The following is an 18,920-nucleotide window of genomic DNA, read 5'->3' as shown; positions in this document are numbered from 1 at the left end:
AATATGGGTATCCTACATGGAATGCTTCCCTGATAATTTCCTGACCGCTTTTCCACTAATAATAACGGTGATGCACATAATTCACGTTTTACAATGATTGTGTACAGAAAAAATGAATGGGTAACAGAAGTGATTGCATTGTGAACGTCTTTGCCTCCAGATGTTTTGGCCTACAACACTCCACATCCTCCACTGTTAGCTATGCTGGAAGGACTCGTAGGGCAAAACATCTGGAGGGCAAAACATTGCCAAGCCCTGTTTTAGGGTGTCATCATAGAATCCTAGAATAGCAGAGTTGGAAAGGGCCCATAAGGCCATCAAGTCCAACCCCGCAGGAATCCACCTTAAAGCATCCCTGACAGAAGGGCTGTGCAGCTGCCTCTTGAAGGCCTCTGGTGTGGGAGAGCCCAGAGAGCACGTTTAGACCGAAAGAAGTTCTGCAACTCCCAGCATCCTCCCAACCAGCATGGCACTCTTGACATGCTCAAGTGCATGCAGTGGGAGGCCGTGGAATTCGTTCTGGAGGCCCACCACAGCCTCCTGCCGCCCTGAGGCTGGGCAAAGCTTGACTGTTATTAGTGCCAATACCATTATTATTATTATTGTTATTATTATTATTAATCTGGCAGGATTATTTATTTGCGTTTCCCTGCGAGGCGGGGGCTTCGACGTGCCTCCGCTGAGGCGAGGACTACGCCTCCCAGCGTGCATCGCGGCGCTCCCTCCCGCAAAGAGCACGGGATTGGCTGCGGGGCTTTTGCTAGGCGGGGCTTGGCGGGCGGCCCCTTCTGATCCCTGCGCGCCGATTGGCCGAGGCCGGCGTTTCAAGAGCGGCGCCTCGTGATTGGCCCGAGCGGTTTGGGCGGGAAGGCTGGGCCGCGTCGCGAGGAGGCCAAGGCCGGAGCCCGCCGTCGACGCCGCCGCCGCCGCCGCTCGCGGGAGCCATGGAGGAGAGTCTCGGCCTGGACAAGCGGCCGCCCAACGGGGTGGGCCTGGGCGACGGCGTGGTGAGCGAGGAAAGGCTCTGGGCATGCGCAGACACACACACACACACACACACACACACGGAGCGGGGGCACAGTGTTTTCGGGAACAGCCTGCTGCCCTTGAGCATGTGCAGAGTGCTTAAAGCTGCGCTGCCTTAAGCCAAGCCAGACCTCCTGTAACTGGGGTGGCCACAAGACGTGTGGGGCTGCAACGCCCATAAACCCCAGCCAGCCTGGCCGCAGCTGTGTTGGCTGGGGAAGATGGGAGTTGCACTCCAGCACAGCGGGCGCCCTGCCACTGCGCCAGGGCAAGTCCTGGGTGGATGGATGGGGGCCCTTGGAGGAGGAGGAGGAGGAGGAGGAGGAGGAGGCGGCACAGAAGGTGCCTCTAGCGCAGGCTTTGCCCCTGGGCGCCACCCAGATGCATAAGTTCCCAACGCCCACTGGCTGGGGGATGATAGGAGCTGTAGTCCAACAAGCCCCTACGTTGGAGATGCCGCCAGGGATCAGACCTGGGAGCCGCTTCACGCACAGCAGGGGCCCTGCGGCTGAGCCGTGGCCCCCTCCATTAAACGCAAATAAAGGTTCTAGTCCTCATGGGGCCGATTTAACGTCTAGTTCATACCTTTGAAGAGGCCCGGCCTCAGAAGTTCTGCTTTGCTGACCTCCTTGTTTTCCTCTCTCTCAAGTCTCACCACCAGCTGGGCCAACGGATGCAGGACATCGCCGGTGACGGAGGCGTGCTGAAGGAGATCATCCGAGGAGGCTCTGGTGACACGGTCCCTCCTGACGCCTCGGTGATCGGTAAAACAGCCTTCCGTGGGGAAGCCCGGCTGCTGCCTTACGCCTGCGAACCAGGGAACAGGCTCCGTTCTTGCATCGGTTTACTTCCGTAGCTGAGGGCCAAACGAGATGAGACATTAAGGGCAGAATCCTATCCGTGTTTAGGCGGAGCAAAATTCCTACCATAGGACTTCTTCTCTGTCCAAACATGTAAAGGATTGCATGTATAGAATTACTTTTTGTGGAAAGTACAGCTTATATAAGAGGCGATTGGGATATTTAACCTTCCCCCTTCTGTTCCATACTCCTCATCGAGCTCTGCCCTTAAGGGCCAATAGCAGCTGGAGGTTTTTAACGGTGGAGGGATGGAAAGGGTTAACCTGGTGCACTGTTGTTTACATGTAAACAACAGCCCCAATTCTAGGGCTGTTGTTTACATGTAAAAAGTAGGCATGTTAAATGCCTTCATGTCTAGTTTTGGCCCTGACTGAACCTGGGTGGATTTCGTTCCACGAGCAATTTGGCTAGTCTTTTTTTATTGACATCTACCCCGCCTGTTTTGAAATCTGAATAGTGACTCACGTTTTGCAGGATTTTTAAAAAACCTCATCTCTGTAGCCCCAAGGCTGTGGAACGACTCTTCTTTTCTTCCATAGTAGTTATTTCTAGCAATACTGAGGTTTCTTTCCCTGGAAAAATAATCTTATTGAAAACAAACTAACAAATAAAACGATACTGGTAAGTTACGTTTAGTGGGGTGGAGTTGTTCCGAATCACAGATTCATTATTTTGGTTTGGAGACAAAATATCTGACAAAATTTCAGAACGTTTTGGTTTCTGTTTGTGGTTTTCATTTAGTAAACAACCTATAGCTCCTATCTTGCGTTTGCAGGGACCCATGGATATTGTACTAACATTGATTTATAATATTTACACACCATTCAATAACAAAGGTTCTCTTATTGGTTTACAGTAAAAACTAAACCAATAAAAAGTAAAGACACACTCATGAAATCCAAGATTGGCAACAGCATAAAGCAGCAACTTTTGGATTTAAGCAAACACCCAATTGTCACTCAGGTCCTTTAGGGCTTAATATGTACAGCTTCTAAAGCCTGATGGAGAGTATTAAGCTTTTGCTTTCATGTTTGGAAATTGAGTACATGTAAGTGTAAATTAACGGATGCTACAGGACTGAAGTCACGTGAGAAAACGTTATACCATGATTCTGACTTTATTATTTTATTTATTTATTTATTACATTTCTATACTGCCCAATAGCCGGAGCTCTCTGGGCGGTTCGCAAAAATTAAAAACATTCAAAGTATAAAACAACAGTATAAAGCCATACTATAAAATACAATATAAAAGCTCAACCAGATAAAAAGAGCAGCAATGCAAAATTACAAATGTAAAACACCAAGTTTAAAATTTATTTATAGACTGTTAAAATGCTGGGAGAATAAAAAGGTCTTCACCTGGCGTCTAAAAGCATATAATGTAGGTGCCAAGCGAACCTCCTTAGGGAGCTCATTCCACAGCCAGGAGTCCTCCTGGTAGCCACCTGCCTCACTCCCTTTGGCAGGGGCTCGTGGAGAAGGACCCTGAGGATGACCTTAGGGTCTGGGCAGGTACATGCAGGAGGAGGCGTTCCTTCAGATAGCCTCGTGGCATAATAAATCAAGCCGATGTGTTCTCAGTTATCAACAGGCTTTTAGGGAAACACAGCAGGATTATGTAATGAAACCAGAGTTACTAGCAGTTGTCTGTAATTTATGAAATTAACGCCCAGTGTTCCTAACTGAAATGTATTGTCTCTCCTCTGACTTTGAATTTCCTCAGTGAAATTTTCGGGGTACTTGGACTACATGGACAGACCCTTTGACACAAATTGCTTCAGGAGGAATCCCAAACTCATGAAACTTGGCGAAGGTGAATCTAGGCTTGAGGCAGGCGGAGGGCTTTCAGTCTCATGTATGTTCTATGCTAGCAAGCAGACTCTGCTCCTTGACATCAAGCGGGCTTCTTCTGCCCCTGTGCGTTTCAAAGCTCTCTGTCCTTAACGGTGTCGTCTCTTGTCTCTTCTCCGGCCACTTTTTCAATCAACCTGTGCTAGCTCATTTGCTATAGACTCCTTCGTCTCCTCCTTTCTCGTTAGACCTTCTGCTGTGATGTCCCTAATGCTTGCAGCCCTTCCAGAGTCCACAGGACTGGTGATGCAGTACATAAACTTTAGAAATAACTTTTCCCTTCGTTTGCTTTCCCAGACATTACTCTTCCGGGCATGGAGGTCGGACTCCTGACAATGAAGAAAGGGGAGCTGGCAAGATTTCTCTTCAAGCCAAATTACGCTTTCGGAGCCTTGGGCTGCCCTCCCTTGATCCCTCCTGATGCCACAGTCTTGTTCGAGGTGGAGCTTTTGGACTTTCTGGACTCAGCGGAATCTGACCAATTCTTCGACCTGACTCCTGTGAGTTCCCCAATATTATATGCATAGTAGTCTGAGCGCGTTCTCTGAAGTTTGCTGCATACGTTCACAAAGAGTGGGGTATCTCCGGAAGGCAAGACAGGGTTGCTGATCAGGCATTGCCCGCCCCCCCACCCCCCCACCACCAAGAAGGTGTAAGTGGAAAGTGGGCCGTTTCAGCAGACGCACAGGAAGGACAGAGAAGGGCAAATAAGCATCTCCAGAGCCTGACTGGGCAGTGAGAATGGCCAAGACTCAGAAACGTTAACCAGCCTTCCATTCACTGTGTCTCATCTTGCGTTCCTCTTCCCCTTGGCTGTATGGCGAACGAGAGGAATCTTGGATCAGCCTTTGTGTTCATGGGCTCTTCCGCAGGCCGGCTCTCACCTTTGGAATAAAGGGGAGGTGATGTAGGTGATGTCAGAGAGGAAGCCCCTGCAAAGGCAGTGCGGAGCTTTGCAGAGTTGGGGCGGATGTGTGTGAAAGGGGCAAGGAGCAAGTGGCACAGGTTTGCTCTAGGGGCGGGCGGGCGGGCGGGCACTCACAGCTGTCAGAGGAGCCGTGGAAGCGTACAGCCGTGTTCTGGGGTCTCCTTTGACTCCCCACCCACCCTGGCTAGGCACGTGGCACCAAAATAGTTCTGATCTCTCATCCCCGGCATCCCCGCTGCTGTGCTCCCGTTGGAATGCAGCAGTGGGGCGGTTAACGGCGTCGGTGGTTTAAACAACAGAAGACAAATCGGCTTTTGATCTCCTTTCTCTCCAGTTCCCTCAATCTGAATCAAAGCCAAAAGCACGCCAGAAAAGGAGGGAGAATGCAGCTTCTGGCAGGCACTTTTCAGCCCTGTCCTATTCTTGTTTGTTCTGTAGTTAGCCGCACTGAATTCACTGGGACTTCCTCTGCAGGAAGCGTGCAGGGGGTCGAAAGGGCCTCGCTCCCGTTGTACAGTTCTTACACACAGCATTGAGCTGTGCAGCAATCGCCAGGCAGTGGCTGGCACTAAGTTGGAGAGTTTCCCCAGAGTTGAAGTAAGCAACGTGGGGAGACTGATTGCCAAGCTCCGAGGAGCCTGTCTGGTTAAGGTTTCCTGCTTCTTTAATATGCTGCCTTGTAAACAGAAGTTTCCTGCATATAAAGCAGGTGGTTGCAAACGTCTCCGTCTTTAACTGTAAATGTTTTAATTTTGTAAAGCTGCCTTGAGGCCCAGCATTGGGTAAAAGATGGGATACAAATAAATATAATAATAATTAAAAATAATAATTATCCGTGTTGATGATGCAACTGCTTCTTTCACGTTGGGCCTGGTTAGGAGAATGGTGCTACTTTGCCTATATACTCAAAGAATTGTAGGATCAGAAAGGCAAATCCGTCTCTTTTGTTTCATCACGCAGAGCCAAACCTATTAATCCAGACTAGATTGTGCTTTATTCAGAGACCAGGTTCACTACAGAGCTAGCTACTCCATGGAACCTGAGCACCTGAGCCTGGCTATGTGCTTGGGGTTGCACCATTGCTCTGCATGCAGAAGGTCTCAGTACAGTTGCTGGTATCTCCAGTTAAAAGGACTGGGCCGCAGGGCTGGGGAAGGGTCTCCACCTGAAATCCTAAACAGCTTCTACCAGCCAGGGTAGACGTTCCTGGACTAGATGGTGCTATATAAATAAATACATAATAATAATAATAACAGTGACCTGAATTGGACAAGGCAGTTTCACAGCAGGGAAACCAGCCAGTCCAACATTTGGGGGAAATGGCTTCAAGCGAGTCTTATCCCAGCTGCTGTGAAGCATCATAAATGCTGATTTCTTGGGCTCCAGATCATGCCAGCCGACATCCCATGTCTTGTTGTGATGCAGCCCCTGACAGCCCAGGGGAAGGGAGGACGAAACCTTTCCTGACCCTTATGACTTGCAGCTTGGGTACCAGAATAATTAAAACAAAACTCACACAAGGTCTCCATGTTTGTTCATCTCCTCTGTTTTAGGGTGACTGTTAAAATCTCCCTGACCGAGGTGGTGTCCGATTTCCATTCTGTGTTTGTACCCACAGCAATACTTAGGTGACATTGCTCTTCCCTCTTACTGCATCGCTTCTGTCTGCCTTTCCCTCTCTGTTGGAACACGCAACGCCCTCTCCGGCTCCACTCGTGTAAGCTTCTGGCATTCTTCAATGTATCGGTTCCAGGTTGAATTTTTCCGTTAACTCTGATCTTTCTGAGTGAATTGTGGCTTCTCTTCACAGGAGCAACAGGACAGATTCCCACTGCAGAAAGTGCTGAAGGTAGCAGAAACGGAGCGCGAATTTGGCAATTACCTCTTCCGCCAGAAGCACTACATGGATGCCAGAGTAAGGTACAAGCGGGTAAGTAAAGCCCCTGTGAAGGGGTGGGTGGGAATGAAGCACGGGCAGTGTGTGGAAACGTGGCCTGGGCCTGGCATAAGCGCTTCCTACCCTCCCCACACTCATATTTATACCTCCAGCAGAAGTGCAAGAAAGGCCAATGCTATTTTGGGCTGCATTCATAGAAGTATAGCTTCCAAATCGTGTGAGTTACTGGTTCCTCTATTCGGCCCTGGTTAGGCCTCATCTAGAGTATTGCGTCCAGTTCTGGGCTCCACCATTCAAGAAGGACGCAGACAAGCTGGAGGGGGTTCGGAGGAGGGCAGCCAGGATGATCAGGGGTCTGGAAATAAAGCCCTATGAGGAGAGACTGAAAGAACTGGGCCTGTTTAGCCTGGAGAAGAGAAGACTGAGGGGAGACATGATAGCACTTTTCAAATACTTAAAAGGTTGTCACACAGAGGAGGGCCAGGGTCTCTTCTCAATCATCCCAGAGTGCAGGACACGGAATAACTGGCTCAAGTGACAGGAAGCCAGATTCCGGCTGGACATCAGGAAAAACTTCCTGACTGTTAGAGCAGTACGACAATGGAACCAGTTACCTAGGTAGGTTGTGGGCTCTCCCACACTCAAGGCATTCAAGAGGCAGCTGGTCAACCATCTGTCAGGGATGCTTCCTGCACTGAGCAGGGGGTTGGACTTGATGGCCTTGTAGGCCCCTTCCAACACTGCTATTCTGTGATTCTAAAAAGACTATCTAGAGAGGGTTGGCCTCCAGCAGTGGGAGAGGCTCTCTAGGGACACTATAGTTGCATTGACATAGTGTGTGTGGTTTATTTTACTGTTTGTATGAATGCTCTAGTGTGTTGCCCAAGTTGTGAGACAGCAGGGGTTCATCACCTCCTGGAATTCCTTTGACTTATAGAGGGAGGGAGGAGTGAAGACATTTTGGTGCCGTCCAGATGTTTTGGGTTACATCTCCCATTAGCTCCAACTAGCATGGCCAGTGGTCAGGATTATGGGAGTTGTAGTCCAAAGTATCTGGAAGGCGCTGGGCCCCTTACCCCTGGTCTGATGTGACGGAACATTGAACAGTCAGCCCTAAAAAAGGATGACGTTGTCACTTCACTGTTGTTGTTATTCATCGTAATATATGTCATGGATTCCCACTGAGGTAAAATACGATGCTGCCCTGTTTCTTTCTAAACTCAGAGCTGCAAATGTATGAATGTGTAATTAAGAAACTTCTCCCCTTAAACACCACTTTTCCTGCTGACATTTTTCTTCTGTGGAAATATTGGCCTATTTCCCTCAGTCTCCCGGGTCAGTGTTCACATGAAGCCGTGTGTGCAACGATCGGTACAAGTTTCTCAAATAAGAAATTCCCCTGCCTCTCCTGCATGTCAGATCTTCTTGTTGAGATACTGCTGTTTTGTGTTAAGACTGTAAGTAACCGTGCTTCGTTTCCATCCCCACTCAGGCCTCCTCCATCTTGCAACGTGTGAGCGCCAAGGAAGCTGAACAAGTCAAGGTTGACGCCGCCAAACTCCTGGTCTTCTTGAACTTGTCATTTGTTTGCCTGAAGCTGGATCGCCCAGCCCGGGCGCTTGCCTATGGAGAGAAGGCCCTGGAGCTAGATGAGAAGAATGCCAAAGCTCTCTTCAGGTGTGGCCAGGTGAGGAACTGTTTGGGTTTATTCTTTGTACCGTCAAACGTTGGCCAGAGGGCTGAATGGGAGTAAAACAGATGTCTGAGAGGACCTGGGTCTGTCGTCTTTCTGGTGTGAGTGTTGATAACTTGTACTGGGCCTACCTGTGTAAGAACGCAGGTTTCACATGCCTCCTTCGCCAGCTTGAAGTGATCCCCTGACCTTTTCACGCGGCACACCGCGGCAATCATAGGGTCTGCTGAGGCGGGCACAATCCCTGCGTCCTGCTCTAACGCCTAAAACCAAAGTTTGGACATCTTCCCCTTTTGATGCACCCTTCGGAAGTTCCCTTGGCCCCCTCTAGTGAATGCCGTTGTGGAAGAAATGAGGGGAGTGGTTGAATTCTGGCTTCTCCTTCATGTGCGGCCTGCTGCTGCATGCTCCCTGGTTGCCCCCACCTGGCGCTTCCTGCCAGCAAGTGTTGCAGAAGTTAACAGGGAAGCAAAAGCTTAGCCTGACGTCTGAACTGGAATTCCTGGTTTGTTGTTCTCCTAGCAAGAGTGTGGAGCCAGGGTTTGCCGCTGGTTTCCGGCTCCTGGCTTGTTGGGAAGCCAAAAAGCCAGAGTTCAGACGTAAAGCCAAGCTTCTGCGTTCTTGTTAGTTTCTAGTTTATTGTCAGGGGATCACCTGCAACCTGAAGCATCTGAAAAATGGCTCAACCACATGAACTGTTCTTACGCAAGAAGGCCCAGCACGTGGTTATCAACATCCACACCAAAAAGAAGACAGATCCAGGCCCTCTCAGCAGCCTGCACAAGCGTGTTGCTCAGGAGCAGTAATCCAGACATCTCTGCAATCCTGGCTTATTGTTGCGTGCAAATATGGCAGAAGACCCTCTTCTCCCTGTTCTTGGCTCTTCAGGAGGAACGAGGGAAGTGTGTTTGTAACTTTACTTGTATTCTGAATGCTGCATTCTTAACTTCCAGGCGTGCCTGTCCCTGACAGAGTATGAGAGAGCACGGGATTTTCTGGTGAAAGCGCAGAAAGAGCAGCCTTTCAACCATGATATTAATAATGAGTTGAAAAAGCTGGCCAGGTGAGGGAGCTCTTTCCTTACTGCCGTTAGGATAATTGTTTAGCTGAACGGAATACTAGCTTCACTCCGTCTCGCGGTGTAAGGGTCCAAACGTATTCCTCGCAGCTGTTTAAGCCTATGTATTCTTCTAATGATTAAACTGCCTTGCAAGCTGTGTCAGTGAGAAGGCCGGGAGGCTTTGGGGCATTGAATCCCAAACGGCGTCAGAGGGCGCAAGGCGATGACGAAAGGGGCTGGAAGTCCTTGCAAGGAGGGACACACACACACACCCTTGCTGCATTGATGCCGCCACTCCTGCGGGCAGTGAAACCATCAGGAGTTGTATTTTATCTGGAGGGTGGGGGTGAGGGGTGGCCCAGTCTTCAGGAGCGCTGCATTTAGGGTATGGAGAAATGGAATTGTTCTCTTGAAGTGGTATTCGGAAGGGATAACGGGGCAACTCCCTAGTATTCCTTTGCGGCATTCTGTAGGCTTTCCTGATGGCCCTCTGTTTCTTTGCTGAAGCCCAGAAGTCTTTTCTTGTTTGGTTCCGACAGGTGCGCTGAACCTCTTTCATCCTGAGGGCCCAGTTCAATTCCTGAGACCTTCTTGGGGGAGTGGGGGGGGGGCATCCAGTGGTTGGCGAGGCGAAAGGCGCAAAGGGCGGGACCAAAGGCAGCCGCTTATTGTAGCTGCAAGCTCTTCCTGCCAGGAGAGGCATTTCCGGCTTTTAGAATCGGGGGAGACCCAGCAAAAGCTGACCAGGGGAATGAGGGTGAGGGGAAGGGGGTTGGGACCACCTGGGAGACTTTGGAGGATTGGGGCCTCAGGCACGCAGGCGGGATTTGGTCCCTGAACTCCAGGTTTCCCGCTCCTGCCTGAGGAGACGCTTGGGCCTTCTTTTCCCTTCGCTTGAGCTTTTCTTGAAAGCACAAAACTGGCAACAAAAAGTTCTGTTTTCCAAGGCTGCCTCACTCGGTTGGCTGCTTTTCACTTGTCAGTTACAAAACTTTACAAGAAATGTATTGACTTCTGTTGTTCAGACGAAGTCCTGCTGTTTGGCGTTTCTGTAGCTGCGGGTGGCAAGACGCAGACCGTCCTCGCTGCTGTCGCCCGGCCAGAACAGTTGTCCTTCCATTCCTGAGGGAACAGTTGCGTGTTCAGGCTTTGTTCCGAAACCGCGTGCATTTTACACACGGAGCTGGCGGCAGCCCCGCCGTGAAACAATGCGCTTTGTGTTGCAGCTGTTACAGAGATTACGTGGTGAAGGAGAAGGAAATGTGCTCCAGGATGTTCGCCCCTCGCAGCTCCCCTTCGGCCGGCGTGAAGGTAATCGGAATGGCTCCGCGGAGCTCCAGGGACTGAGCCTGGCGTGGCTCCGGGTCGCGTCTCTCCCCGTGTGGCCAGAGGCTGCAGTGGGAACATGTACGGAGGGTGAGGCGCTATTGGGGCTCAGAGTGCCGCTCCTTCATCCGTGGCGCTCGTGGCCCTGTTGCTGCAGGTGTTCAGAGGTATCCCAAGGTGGCGCGCACACCCTGCTCCTTCGCAAGAGAGCAGGTCACTCCCTCACGTCTGCAGTTACTCCGGCGTTAGGCACAAATGCGCCTCTGCTGCCCTGGTGCTACGAAACCCCCCATGCCTACTTAACTGCGCCCGTCGTCCTTCATCACTGGCCGACACCACAAGGGCATGGTTCTTGGGAGTCCTCCAGCCATCCTTGCATCTTGGCTTGCTGGAAGGCGATGCCTGTCACGCCTCTTTCCATGGCTCGTTATCATAGCTAAATCCCAGCATAAGCTTGTCTAGATGTACTGGCCGGTTGCTGAACCTACCCTGACCTTGGAATCTCAAGGCTGAGTCCTGCCTCCCGAACTTTTCTGCTTACTTAGTTGAACAGATCCCAGACAGAAGCAGAGAGAAAGGGAGAGGCCGATTGTATTGTGTGACTACTACTTCCTAGCTGTTCTCACGTCTGCGTTTGATGTGCAGAATGAGCTGCAAATAAAGGAGTCCCTGGTTTGAATTGCGCCTCTGACTCACGAGGTGGCCTTAGCCAATCCCTTCTCTCTCAGCCTCCGTTCCCTCCAGCTGCATACACGGTTGTTCTAAGGATTATGTCTAAGTCAAGCATGCAAAGCGCACTGAACACTCGAAAGCACCATACAAATCTTAAGTCGCTTGCGGTTGTCATTTATCTCTGGCTTGCGTCTCGCAATCTAGCTTAAAGGGAAGCAGTTTGTGCTGTAGTTCAGTGCACAGTTGAAGCTATTCAGGCAGATAAGATGCGTTTGGAGCGTTGTTGGTCGCTGCTTTTAAAGGGATTGGCAGAGAGCCAGCAGTGTCCAGAAACACCTCCCTTGCTAATGCAGTTAAATTCAGGTAAAGTAATGAAACGTTGCCTGAATTACAGGCATAAAAATGCTGCCACTGTAGTAGACAACAAAAACAGTTCAGGTAGTAAAGGTTGGGGACCTTTAGGTGGTTTAGAAAGATAGCTGAGCCATCTGTCTGCCTTTGCTGTTACATTAATATCTACCTCTGCCCTAAACGTCGCCAGGGCTCGCCTGGAAGCTGTCAGGACAAATGGGGGCTGTTGAGAATTCTTGAAAACACTGGAAAGTTTAAAATGAAAACATGCTAATTCATCTACAAAAGAGTCTGGCCTTTCTAGAAGGGTCGGTCACACCAGTCTCCCCCAACGTGGTACCCTCCAGAAGTGTTCGACTACAACTCCCATAATCCCCCAGTCAGCCGTGTAATCCAACACTTCTGGAGGGCATCAGGTTGGGTTATGCTGTCCTCCGCAGACAGAGTAAAGTGCCAGACTCTGTACATCAGAACTTCATTGGATCGTTGTATGACAGAGAATCGCTGACGAGAGAAGAACATGGAAGACAATGGGCATGGCCAACCCATGAACAGAAACTAACTGAAGCCGTAGCCACTTGCTACTGGCTGCCCGCCTGTGGAGTGCGTCTTCCGTGCCATCCTAGGCGTGCTTCCCCCGGTGGCCTGGTGAGCTGAGGCAGCAGGAGAATGGGATAACTCCCAAGACTAGTCCGTGGGGCTTCAGGAGTGGGCTGGATGGCCAGGCCTGCCGTCAGCTGGCAGGAATTGTCAACCGGGTGGAAATGACTGTATCTGGGCTAGGGACCAGCGGCAGCTGCTGTGACCCTGTGAGCTAAAAAAGACGCTGTGATAAACCCCGAAGCATGTCTGTAAGACAGCAGACCTTCAGGGTCAGCATTTTGGAGTGGCGTTTCTCTCCTGTGATTCAGCTGTAGGGTTGGAAAGAGCTCGCCAGCATACCAGGGCTTTTTGTTTGTGCATTAAACACAAGGCCGGTCTGAAAAACAAAGTCATTTGCGCCTGTTCCTTTGACAAGTGCAAACAACCGTTAAGAGGAAGAAACCCTGTAAGGCCATCTTGTGCATTGCTATCATGTTTGCAAGCCGTGTCGGCCTGACATGATAAGGCCTTCCTCCCTGTGTGGGTCCGTTTGGGGACACTCTTACTGCTGTTCAGAATAATCATAGGCTGTGATGTGCTGGGTGATTTTTATTCGTTCAGGAAACAGCGTTTTCTGTCTGATCCGAGATGTTTTTGTCTCAAGACAGTGCAGTGCAAAAGGCCACGGAGGTTATCAAGCAAGGGTGGGTTGCGACGGGAACACCGAGTTCACGTTCTGTTCTGAGTAGCCTTGGGTATAATGTCGTAGCTTGATTTGCTGGAAGGTTATTATGGTCTGGAGGGGATATTCTCCAGGGCTTGCGACTTGCTCTGTGCTCAAGTTCTCGCGAAAAGGAGAGCGGGGCTGTGGGCCGGGATGCAAAAGATTGTCATATGTTTGCTAGCCAGAAGGAAATAAAAGGAGGATGAAAGACGGTCTCTTGAAGTGGAACTATTGACTTCCCTCCATCGCCCTCCCCAAAACCATCAAGAGGGCTGCCTTTCAATTCTGTTCAAGTGTTTCATCTTTCCTGCTGGCAGTAAACTAATTAATACCAGGAGCTTGAGGCTTCTACCTGTCCGTACCTGTGGGGAGGAGGCCTATGAGGCTACCTGGGAAAGGGACTTTCTTGTGGTGTTTCCAGGTGAGGATTTTTTTATACGATCCCTCTCCCTCATTTGCAGTCATTTTACAGGGGGGTTCTGGATTTCATTCGTCTCCTTCTTTTCCCACTGCTTGAAGGATGGTTGAAAAATACCCATAGTAAAGTTTAAACTCCCTCTCGCTGCTGTGGCCAGGTCTGTCCTCCTTGACCTGTCTGTTTGTGATAGGAACTACCTTCTTCCAGGAGTGATTTCTGTGTTTGCGCAATAAGCTGTGTAGAACAGCTGCTGACTCATTTTGCGCACCAGGTGCAAAATGAAGGCTGACTTCCCCTATGCAGGCGCATTGCTAGATTTCTCATCGCTTGGTGACGCTCAGTGAAATGTTGCAGTCTAGCCAGAGCTCCATGGTGAAGCACCGTGCAAAGGGTTTCTGTATGCCTAGAGGAAGTTTATAGTTCAAATAGCAGAGCCCTATGCTTAAGAGCAAGCTGCTTCTGATAACTACTCTTCAGCTTCAACAGTTTGCTGTGTGTCATGGGGACAGGAGCGTGATGGAGACAGTTACTTGGAAAACACAAGCCCACAAGCCTACACACATACAACTCGTCCCGCTGTTCTTTGGATTCTGGCCGCCAAGTGTTTGAACTCGTAAGAACATAGAATCATAGAATAGCAGAGTTGGAAGGGGCCTGCAAGGCCATGGAGTCCAACCCCCTGCTCAATGCAGGAATCCACCCTGAAGCATCCCTGACAGAGGGTTGTCCAGCTGCCTCTTGAAGGCCTCTAATGTGGGAGAGCCCACAACCTCCCTAGGTCACTGGTTCCACTGTCGTACTGCTCTAACAGTTAGGAAGTTTTTCCTGATGTCCAGCTGGAATCTGGCTTCCTTTAACTTGAGCCCGTTATTCCGTGTCCTGCACTCTGTGAGGATCGAGAAGAGATCCTGGCCTTCCTCTGTGTGACAACCTTTCAAGTCCTTGAAGAGTGCTGTCTCTTCTCCAGGCTAAACCTGCCCAGTTCTTTCAGCCTCTCTTCATAGGGCTTTGTTTCCAGACGGTGACATAAGAAGGTGACAGATCAGACCAAGGGTCCACCTGGTCCAGCACTCTGTTCACGCAGTGGCCAACTGGTTGTCGACCAGTTGGCCACAAGCAGGACGTGCGTGCAGCAACACCCTCCCGCCCATGTTCCTCCACAACTGGTGTACATACACACACTGCCTTTGATACTTACTGCCTTAAGGACGTAGCACCATCTGAATTGACTAAGCAGTAGTAACTGTTACCTTTTTTCAGACTCAGCAATACAGAAGTCACTTTGCTTTATGGGGGCGGTCAGTTCTGATAACACAGTGAATTTGATACTTGAGGTTTATTTTAGAATTCTGCAGAACCCCTGTGTTCTTGTGCGTCTTCCAGGTTGTGTGTGCTTCCCACATCAGCCCTGTTGATAGAATGGAGGCTGTGTGTTGACACTGAACACCATGCGGGCCGCGCTGACTGTCTTTGGGCACCTGGCTACCTAGGATACCCTGTTTCCCCAAAAATAAGACAGTGTCTTATATTAATTTTTGCTCCCAAAGATGCGCTAGGTCTTATTTTCAGGGGATGTCTTATTTTTCCATGAAGAAGAATACGGTACACATCTATTGTTGAACAAAAAAAAAGGTCTTATTTTCGGGGATGTCTTACTTTCGGGGAAACAGGGTAGGAGCTACCGATCAGCAAATGAAGGGGATAAAGGTTTAAAGTTAAAGGCACAGCATCTTCATTGTAAACAAAGGGGTTGTGGTCGTGAAATAGTGGGATTTGACTTCATGCTTTGCCAGCGTAAGGGTCCACGCTTAAAAGTTTGGGGTGGGGAGAATGAACTTAATTGGGTGAGTCAGAGTACTTGGAGGGCCAGGATCTCTTCTCGATCCTCCCAGAGTGCAGGACACGGAATAACGGGCTCAAGTTACAGGAAGCCAGATTCCGGCTGGACATCAGGAAAAACTTCCTAACTGTTAAAGCAGTGTGACGGTGGAATCAGTGACCTAGGGAGGTTGTGGGCTCTCCCACACTGGAGGCCTTCAAGAGGCAGCTGGACAACCACCTGTCAGGGATGCTTTAGGGTGGATTCCTGCATTGAGCAGGGGGTTGGACTCAATGGCCTTGTAGGCCCCTTCCAACTCTGCTTTTCTATGATTCTATGAGTAAAATTCTCTGGACTTGTAACGTAGGTGTAATTAGGTTAGCTGCTCCCAGATTTGTGTTTGAAAGTAGAAAACCGGCTTTGGCAAAGTGCCCCGGTAGCAGCCGCCGCTGCCGTGCCGTTCCCGTACCTGAAGGAGCAGAGCCCCTCTTTGAAGCCCATCAAGCCTGTCTTATCAGTGCAGTCCCCCCCCCCCCCCCCGAGCCACCTTTTTTGATTGTGTAGCCACTGGGTGGGAATGAAAGAGATGAGCTGATCAAATGCTCCTCAGAATGACTCCAGGGCTTCAGCTTGCACGCGCCCTTTTAATTAGCTCCCTATAAAGATTTTAAACTCGATGTGTTCAAAGGGGGCGAGGGTGGATTCCTTGGGTGTTTGCCGCTGAGCCAGCTTCCTTTGTAGCTGTGGTGGAAGTTCCTCAGCCGTGGCTCAGCACGTGACTGGCGGGCGGAGCCGTGAAGTGGGCAGGGCCTCATGCAGGGGGCGTCAGCCCACTTCCTTTGAAGGGCTGCCAAATGCCACACCATCTGGCTTGCTCTTTACAGGGCAGTTTTGGAGCTGGCATCCACTTATAGGGGACTGTGTGGCAGGTTAAGCCAGCTGGTAGCTGAGCAAGCCAGAGGCAGTTTGAGGAGCTGGGACTCACGGGGCAGAAGGCGGGCAAGCTGCAGGTTGTATACGGTAGCCGTACCCCAACAGCCCGTGTTTTAAAGGCTGGCAAGCAGCTTGCCCACTCTTCTGTTCCCCTCCTCTCCCCTGTAGAGTTGGAGGGACGTGTTTGCCTATATGAATACATGAGGCAGACTTCTCCAACCTGGTGCCCTCCAGATGTGTTGGGCTCTAACTCCCATAATTTCATGCCAGAAGACCAGTAATTGAAAATGGTGGAGATTTTCCATAGAATAGTTGAGTTGGAAGGGGACTATGAGGCCATCAAGGCCAACCCCCCCCGCCCCTGCTCGATGCAAGAATCTGCCTTAAAGCATCCCTGACAGATGGCTGTTTAGCTGCCTCCTGAAGGCCTCTAGGGTGGGAGACCCTAGGACATGGGTTCCATTGACATACTGCTCCAACAGTCAGGAAGTTTTTCCTGACGTCCAGCCAGAATCTGGCTTCCTGTCACTTGAGCCCCTTATTCCATGTCCTGCAATCTGGGAGGATCGAGGAGAGATCCTGGCTCTCCTCTGTGTGACAACCTTTGAAGTGTTTGAAGAGTGCTCTCATGTCTCCCCTCAGTCTTCTCTTCTCCAGGCTAAACAGGCCCAGTTCTTTCAGTCTCTCCTCATAGGGCTTTGTTTCCAGACCCCTGATCATCCTGGTTGCCCTCCTCTGAACCCCCTCCAGCTTGTCTGCATCCTGCTTGAAGTGTGGTGCCCAGAACTTGATGTAGTACTCAAGATGAGTCCTAACCAGTGCTGAATAGAGGGGAAAGGAGAATTTGTTTGTTTGGTGGCTCCTTCTGGTACTTGAAGGATGTAGATTTAAGTTATATTTCTTTGTTTGTAGCTCTTTGGATGTGAAAGGAGTATTTCTTGTCTCAGTATTAGTGTCTGTCCTTCCTATTAAAGACTTCTGTCTATGAAATCCAGCCATTAACCGCACGTGACGTTAAACGTATAGTTGAAAAAGGAAGCTTAATAATGTCACTTTTACTTTGAAGGAAAGGCAGCCAATTGATGAGGAGAGGTGATCAAAGAGTAAATATTAACCTCCTCTCTTTTCCCCTGCCCTGCAGTGGAGGCTGGAAGAGAGGGGGGCGGGGGACAGGGGGCCTAGAAAGGGTGAGCAAGAGAGGAGGAGGAGGAGGTAGGAGCTATTTTACATTGCTCACTGTTTTGACAGTGTTTATGATCTCCTAAAAGCGTCGCAGCTCTTACATCCTGACCAAGAAATACCAGGGGGGGTTCTGTGTCATGGTGTGTCGGTCGTTTCAGGACCCAGCTATGCAGAAGAAAGGAACTGATCTGTAATGGAGAAAAGCCCACTTCAAAACACTCAGCAACGGGGGCCTTGGTTTTGGAAGCCCTGCTTCATTTGGAGTACTCTGAACTGAGAAGATTGTGTAATTTGTATACGTACACAAGCACCAGGTCTGTCGGAAGTGTTGCTCCTTTGGGGTCACGCTTGGAAGCTTCCGTTGAAAAGCAGACTCCCTCCTTGTTGTGACGGGGACTCTTTCACCAGATATGGGTCCTTTATTTGGAGACAGACTTGTTTTCCTGAACTGCCTGCCCTGCTCAGGACTTGAGCTGCCTCTCAGGAGGGCACATGGAGGAGACCCACGACGTGTTATGTTGATCCGAGGATGTTCCTGGAAAAGTTGTGTTTGTGGTTCTATAAAAATGAATAAATAACGTCAGCAGCCTTGGTGTCCGTTCATTCTGCCAAGGCTGAGCGTCCCTTGAGGCAGGGCGTGGAAGCTGGGAGGCATTGCCCTGCTTGGTAGGGAGGCCAACTCAGGAGTCGCTGCCTGCGTGTTGGTAATTCCAAATGTTCTTCAAGCTGATGCACTCCGGTGGATCGGGCCAGTAATAGAAGCGTAGGGAGTTGCCTTATACGGAGTCAGCCCAGCGGTTCAGGCGGGATTCTTTCCTGGCCCTTCCTGCAGATGAATTTGGAGTTTGAACCAGGGACCTTCCCCATGCAGAATGGGTGCCCCACCGCTGTCTGGGAATTGTGGGAGTTGTAGTCCAACACAGGAGGGCACCTGGTTGCCAGAGGCTGGTGCAGATGATCCCTTCCAAGAGATACAGGCATCCACCGGATGAAGGCGGCTGTGGGGAACCGCGGAAGGCAGCAGGTGGCAGCAGAACCTTTGAAAACTCGCCTTGGTGGCCCTCCTCCTCCTCCTCCTCCCACCCGCTCTGCTTTTCCCTCATGAATCACCTGCTTCCCTCTTAAGTCAGCCTCTGAACACTCACTTCCAGCCTCTGTCTTCCCCAGGACATATTGGTCAAAGACTCCCATTATTTGAGTACACCTGCCTTAATTGACCTAGTTTAGCTTGATTATTTAATGCACAATTTGTTTTTAAGGAACTGCTTTTGTGTTTATAGAATTCTGAACACTGCCAGAGATTGGGGAAGGAGATGTTGGGAAAGGATTTTTTTTTGGGGGGGGGGGAGGTTGATAGAAAGATCATAGAGGGTGTGAGGGCAACCACGGTAGTGTGGAGAATTGCCATTTTAGGCTACTGGAATTATTTTGTGTTGAGTGGACTATGCAGTATGATACTTTGCGGTTTTCTCCATAGTTTCTTGAGAACTAGAACCTTGTTCTTTAAAATGAAAACTCCTTTTCCCGAAATTCTGCAGCGTGACACACCATTTCCCATGGCACCATCCTGACGGTGCATGTTTCTTGACGCCCTCC

At 50.1% G+C, this 18,920-nt stretch overlaps 2 protein-coding genes across 2 annotated transcripts in view; one reads left to right on the top strand and one right to left on the bottom strand.

The window, feature by feature from the left end:
• NSUN5 (NOP2/Sun RNA methyltransferase 5) overlaps positions 1–18,920 on the bottom strand; it is a 74,826-nt gene that overhangs the window by 15,486 nt on the left and 40,420 nt on the right. The gene's annotated exons all lie outside the window — the stretch shown is intronic.
• FKBP6 (FKBP prolyl isomerase family member 6 (inactive)) lies at positions 3,616–17,599 on the top strand. Its single transcript, XM_063146515.1, has 7 exons — positions 3,616–3,701; positions 4,037–4,239; positions 6,478–6,597; positions 8,057–8,251; positions 9,211–9,320; positions 10,544–10,628; positions 17,483–17,599. The coding sequence occupies exons 1-7, from the start codon at positions 3,638–3,640 to the stop codon at positions 17,516–17,518; spliced, it is 813 nt and encodes a 270-aa protein (XP_063002585.1). The 5' UTR covers positions 3,616–3,637; the 3' UTR covers positions 17,519–17,599.

Source organism: Elgaria multicarinata, chromosome 22 (genome assembly GCF_023053635.1).
Source record: "Elgaria multicarinata webbii isolate HBS135686 ecotype San Diego chromosome 22, rElgMul1.1.pri, whole genome shotgun sequence".
Taxonomy (NCBI): Eukaryota; Metazoa; Chordata; class Lepidosauria; order Squamata; family Anguidae; genus Elgaria; species Elgaria multicarinata.
The sequence above is the reverse complement of the archived record's forward strand: the minus strand, read 5'-3'. Positions and strand labels throughout refer to the sequence as shown.